Source organism: Tupaia chinensis, unplaced genomic scaffold (assembly GCF_000334495.1).
Source record: "Tupaia chinensis unplaced genomic scaffold, TupChi_1.0 Scaffold000234_1, whole genome shotgun sequence".
Taxonomy (NCBI): Eukaryota; Metazoa; Chordata; class Mammalia; order Scandentia; family Tupaiidae; genus Tupaia; species Tupaia belangeri.
The window spans coordinates 3475748-3482438 of NW_006159712.1; the positions used below are offsets into that span (position 1 = coordinate 3475748).

The 6691-nt window shown below is 47.2% G+C and overlaps 1 protein-coding gene across 1 annotated transcript in view; it reads right to left on the bottom strand.

The window, feature by feature from the left end:
• Positions 1-1969: 1969 nt before the first annotated feature.
• The window catches only part of TENM2 (teneurin transmembrane protein 2), a 550878-nt gene continuing 546156 nt past the window's right edge, over positions 1970-6691 (bottom strand). Inside the window, 2 exon segments of the mRNA XM_027771820.1 lie at positions 1970-3843; positions 5456-5586. Of these exon segments, the coding sequence (XP_027627621.1) occupies positions 3082-3843; positions 5456-5586 (893 nt within the window). The 3' untranslated portion in view covers positions 1970-3081.

The window sequence follows — 6691 nt, forward strand, 5'->3', positions numbered from 1 at the left end:
CTGCTATAGGGTGCATGTGCTCACCAGAGAGACAGAAATAGAGAAATCACTCCCCCCCCCAGGGGGGATGGTCATGCTGCAATCCCTTCTCCTCTCAGGATTTTAGGCATGCATACACATACAACTGGTATGAGTTTTAAGCTACCAGGTCTGGGACTCGAACTGCAGTCAACTACATGGGAGTCCAGTGACATAACCACTACACCATCTGCTGGTCCCTGTAAGCCCTTCTTGGCACTTAACACCGTCATTACTTCTCAGTGGGACTTTGAATACCGTCTGTACACCCTCCTGCCCAGGGGTGCCATGAAGCGAGGTCCATATTTGTGTCTACTCACTCTTCTTGTCTCCAGGTCCCTCCGTGTGGCAAATGCTTAGCAAAATGTCGAGTGAATGCAAGGTGAGCAGTAAGTGAAAATATTGCATGCAGAGCTTTTAGCGGCAAGCAAGCACCAATAAATGCTAATAGTGACGTTACTATTCTAACTAGGTTGAAGGAGTGGGGTAAACCAAAAATTCATCCGAACCCAGCGTGCTTTTATTTGGGTTGCCCCAAGTGTGCAAGATTCAAGGAACGCTGATTTTAACCTGGCAGAAAGAATGCAGACTTGCACGCTCACACGGAGCCATGTTGCACACACACGCCTCCCAGTGCAGGCCGTGTCTCCTCTCCATTTCCCGCCAGCGTCTCCCAGAACTAGAACGTGGTGGCAAGGAGAGGCCTGACTGTCCCATCCATGTATGGCAGGCTGAGGGTCCTCACTGCCCATCCACACCAGGCCCAGACACTCTCACTTCTGTTCCATGCAGAGAGGGGGCTGTGAGTGCAGGTAAAGATAGCTGAAGTGATGAAGGCTTTTTGGGGAGCACTGAGGTACTCGAGGAAAAGCTCTTCCAAGTGTTCGAAATACCGGCCCAGCCTCTGAGTGTCCCAACAACTGCCTTTTCTCTGCAACACTGCCTTTTCCTCATCTCAAATCATTTCCACAGGCCCCGGCGTGATAGCATGCACTGACTGATGCTTATGTGGCAGGCTGAGGCCACACAGGACTCCCAGGTTCTAGTCCCAGCCCACCCTAAAATCCCAGCTGATACATACCTGTAGTCCCAGTAACTCAGGGGGCTGAAACAGGAGGATCGTGATAAAGTGAGGTCTAGTTTTTTAAAAATTTTCTCTTTAAAAAGGTAGGCCTGGGGGCCAGCAAGTGGTGTGGTGGTTAAGGTGCTAGACTTCCACAGAGCCAACCGTGGTTTGAGTCCTGGACCTCGTGACTTGCTTTCTCACTGCCTCTGCCCCTGTTCTGTGTCTGGAGAGTGCATGTGCCCTATAGCAAATTTAGAAAAATAAAATAAAATTGAAAAAGATAGGCCTGAGGGTAAATCCTGAAAGGCAATCCTACCCAGGCAGATTCCTGGTTCAAGCTCAGAGACTTCCCTGAATATGCCAGGCACCTGCTTACCCAGGATCCAGAGCTGGCAGAACTGGGGGTGGATCTTCATATCAACACCCTGTTAAGGGTGCTCTCTCTCTTTTCTTTTCTTTCTTGCTTGTGAAAGAAATGAATGAATAGGGGCCAGCAGGTGGCGTGGTGGTTAGGGGCACTACACTTTACATGGCTGACCATGGTTTGAGTCCTCAACCTGGTGGCTTGCTTTCTCACTTTCCTACTCTCTCTCACTCTGTCCCTTTGTGGTCAAATTATAATAAATAAATAAATAAATAAACATATATATATAAAGTCAAATAAAATAAATTTTTTTTTAAAAAGAAATAAGTGGATAAACTTAAAAAAAAAAAGAAGCATTTCCATAGAAGACCAGTATCCACAGGAGTTTTAGAGACTTTATTTATGTATAAACAATTTAAACACTTTGCCATAAATTATCTTTGCCTGTCCCTAGTCTTTGCTTAGCAGCAAATTAAAATTAATATAAAAACTCGATGAACAATTCATACATGTATTCGTGGTGACTGTCATGTGATTGTCTCAGTTTCTGGACCAAACAAACACACTAATAATTTTAAATCTGAAACAGTGATTGTGCCTTGCGGCTTATGTATGTACAGGGTGATCGGAAGTGGTACCTGTTAGCAAAAGAGTTGTCACAAGGCTGCACCTCTACCGCAACTGATACCCACGAACTACGGAATCTAAACAGACTACACCCTGTAACTGCGTATTACTGTCCACAATGGAATCTCCAAAGACAAAAGAGTATGAAATTTATCTGTAGTGAGTATAGCCACCATTTTGAATTAAATTTTACACTCTGCGCTCAAATAAATTAGCTCAGGCCAGACTAAGTTGGGTCCTGAGAGTTAAGTGCTGGACGGTATTATTTCACTTTCATTTTTTGATAGGAATTTCTTTTTTTCTTGTGTTTTTTTTTTGTTGTTTTTGTTTTGTTTTTTTTTTCTTTAAAAAGTATTTCCAGTGCTCACTCCTCCACTTGTACCCCCCCCTCCCCAGGCGCTGCACACAAATCACCCCGAAGTCGTGTTTTAAATGCACCTGTATTTGCTTAAACGAAAACGTCTGAAGTGTTTGTCCAACAAGCAGTCTGATTCGTTGTCCTCAGCTGGTCTGGCGACACCGGCCCTCTTGGGTGTCTGCCTGTCGCTCACGTGTGATGAGTGAGGTAATAGGATATGAGGCCTTCTCGTCTTCATTTCTTTGATTCTCAGTCGGTGTGTTTGTTTTGCTTTGTTTGTGTTCTTGTTTGCTTTTGTGTTTGTGTTCTTCTGTTCCTTTCGGACTCTTTGCGTCTCTTTTTCGTGTAAGACCCAGAACAAGTGGGCCATATTTTAGGGGAACTTGAAATATGTTGTGTGTGTGTTCATTCATTCGTTTGTTTTGTTTTTCCTCGGAATTTTCAGCCGGGCTTTAGTCTACTTCAGGATGAGGGACTTCTCGCTCGAACAGTAGCATTTGAACTCAAAAAATGTGAGCTTTCTTGCCACTTGGCGTCCTGAAGCAGCCCAGCCTCAATGCCCCTGTTAGGTCTTCATCTCCTTAGGAGAGGAGATAACAGTTACTCCTGCTGAGCCATCCGGACAAGGGATGGCAGCAGATAATTTTGTTACCTCTTTCCCATCTCATTCTGTCTTAAAAACTGGATGTTGCTGCTACTGTCTGCAAGCTCTGGGTATTGCTCCACGGGAAGCACGTAATAGCCCTCGTAACCTTGCACCCGCCCCGTGCTCAGGAGCTGCTGCTTCTCGCCCTCAGTCCACAGGCGGCTCCCCTCTCTGCCGTCCCTGACTTTCTGCTGCTCTTTGGCCCAGGCGGTGCCCAGGGCCCTCTGTCTCGCCTGGTCCAGGACTCGGGCCTTCTCTTCATCCAGGGTGTCGGGGGTGAGCCCATAGCGGATGCTGAGCAGAAGCGTGGAGTACTGGAACTCAATGTTGGTGAACCTTCGAGTCCTGCCGTTGACCAGCAGCGTGGGCTGTGACACGGTCACGTTCACCCCGCTCTCCAGCACCTTGCGGCCGATGGTGGTGCCCAGCGTGACCAGGTCACTGTCGGCCGAACCGATCTTCACAAAGTAGTGGGTGTCCTTGCCCTCGATGCTGTAGTGCATCTTGTCCAGGTAGAAGGCATTGTTCAGCACCGATGCCACCTTGCGGCTGTCCTCGCTGGCGATGCTGGACACGCCGGTGGTCACCCGTCCTTCTTTGATGGCAAACATGATGCCTTTGCCAATGATGGGCGTGGTGGTGGCAAACCAGTGGCCTGCTTTCTCTCGGATGTGGGCGTGGAGCTTTTTAGCAATGACCTGCCCTTCCAGGGCCAGGAAGGCCTGGTTATGTCTCTCCGTTGTCTGTTGGACACCTGTAATGAGCTGTGGGTATAAGAAAACAGAGGAAGCTGAGGAGATGGCCTAGGCTGGGCAGCGGGATGGGCAGACTATTACAGAAAGTCAGAAAGGGAAATGCTTGGCACACCCCTGCAAGGACTCGTGTTGTGTCTGTACTGACACGAGCTGATACAGTCCCACCTGTGGAACTAGGGAAGACTGGCTGGTTACCAGTGCTTGATGGTATGACCTGCCCACATTGTAAAGATGCCACTAACTAAACAGATGATAAAGAAGGTCCCTACCTTGCCAGCATCTGCACCCAGACCCATGCACTTACCATGTCCAGCCCTTGTTGGAGAAGAGAGTCGCTCTACACTCTGATGGCCTGGCAGCTGCCTGCCACACTTCAGACCCGGAAATATCCTGACCTGAAGGGCAGCGTGCTTGTTTGAACTCTGCCCCTGTAACCTAGATTTCTTTGAGGCCAATGCCCTGGATATTCATTAACTTTCTTGGGTTATGACCTTGCTGCTCAACGTATAGCTGGCAGCAGAGGAATCTCCAGGACCTGCCTGTTAGAAAAGCAGTCTCACGCCTCACTCCAGAACTATCAATACGAGGTCAGAAGCTGCATGTTAACAAGATACCCTAGGAGATTTTTATGCATATTAACGTTTGAGAAGCACTGGGCTGAGAGATTTGGGTTTCGAGGGCCAGAGGGAATATCTCCCAGCTTTGAGTCAGTTGCTTTGGATCCTAGCCCTGGTTCTGCAGAGGGATGAAATCACCATTATCTCCTTGGCCTTGAGTTCTCCACTCACAAATTACAACTTGTCTCAATTGGTGGTTGGGGGACAGGCTGGGATAATGGAAGAGGCTGTGTTCGGGAGGTAACGGCACTTAGATAAATGAGAGAAATGATGGCTATTCATCCACTGAGTGGTCCCCAAGGGGCAGGGCTGAGAGAACGCTGTTCTCAATTACCCAGCATCTCCTCCTTTCCTCTCTGTAGTTACACAATCTGGACAATTATTCAGAGCAGCTGAGACCTTGCAGACTTCGACAGCGCTGGGCGCCGGTTCTGTAGCAGGGTTATATGCACACTGATTCTTGTCCAATTGTGGCAGAGGACTCGGCTGCACCCAGATTGAAACTGACCACCCTTTAGTCATCACAGAAAGACCCGAGCACAAATTATGTTCTGAAAACTCAATCTGTATACATTTGGGCCATAAAGCACTGAGGTTTTATGTGGGGCATAAAAATGTTCTTTAATGGGATAGAAACTGCAAACCATAGTTTTATTACATCCCATAAAAGCCGAAAGGGTGATGATCTTATAGGCAGTGCAGATGGTAGGTTGCTGCTAGATTTCTCTGAGCTGTTGTTAATCAAGGAGTGACTCGAGGATATATACTGAACAGATAATGATATCACAATTAAGGTAATAATCGAGGTTGGGAAGAAACATGTGCTGCACCAGTCAGGTGACAACACTGACATTTGCTTTCCTGGGAAGACCCACTGTTTCCTGTACCTTTTATACCCAGCTCGAATGCTTTCCTCCACTGACATGCCCTTGGCTCCCACGCAGCTCTATTCACAAAGTGACTGATGATACTCATTCAGATTCTTGGCAGGAACCTCTGCTTACCTGTCCATTCTCACTTGCTTGACTCTCTGACAATTCATAGGGAGGAGGCACGAAATACATTTTGGCTCTTGGGAAGCCAGGAATTATGTTGCTAAGCTGAAATCCAAACATCACAAGCCAGCTTTTCACATCTATGATGGAAACAAAAATAAATATTTCTGAAATTATGGCAGATGGAAAGCATCAGAGGATCTTGGAGAAAGAACAAAATATAATGGGGAGTTGGTGTGGGGCCCATCATGAGAGGGAGGCAAGAGCTTGTGAGTGGCTCCTGGGTCCAGACTCAGAGCTTCTTTACATGGGATTTAGGATGTAGATGTCTTTCCAAAGATGGACAGAGGAAAACCACCATGGAGAGATAAAGAAGGCCAGTGCTGGAATCAGATAGATCTAGCTTCTAACTCTCTTGCTGTTGTGTGGCCTTGGGCAAGCCTCCACTCCTTTCTAACCCACAGGTTCCTCAGATATAAATTGGGACAACAACTGCACCAATCTCATTGGGTTGTAGTGAAGATCAAAGGAGAAAAATCCATGTAAATTTCCACAGTATCTGGGTGCATGGACCACTCAATAAATAAGAACTCTTTCATTGGGCAAGTATTTACGGGAGCATCTCTTACAGGCCGGGCGATGCTTTAGAAACTAGAGATATAATGATCAGCTAGAGGGGGTGAGTGATACCTATTACCATTGTGCAGGACATTTGGACTAGGAGTGCTGCATCAAGACTGGCTCTCCATGGAATGGTGTCTTCAAGAGCTGGACATGATGGAATGTGCAAAGTATTCTGGCTCCTGAAACCCATTTTCTCCAGGCTTCCTAATGTTCACAAAGAGGCTAACAGAGGGTACTGCAAGCTCAGAGTAAGACCCTTTGCCAGAGGTCAGTATCGAGGGCCTTACATTGGGAAGAATTATACCATCTGCTCCACATGTCCTGGTCTCTGCTGAATAGTCCCATTTCTCAGAATATGCCTGCCTCCCCTAGGCCTCCTTCCATAGTGATCAATAGGGAATCATGGACATCTGTCTCTTGAAACACTCATATCTTCACTGACACCACTGGCCTGGAGTCCAGGAAAACTGACCTCATTGTGTTCTTCATCCTTGTTTGTAACAGGCATCCCAAGACCATGCCTCCCGCCCTGTGCTCTAACGTCTTTCTTGACCCAAGTCCACCTCTTCTTAACCCCTGAAATACTACCATTGGGCCCTCTGAAATTCATATTTGTCATCA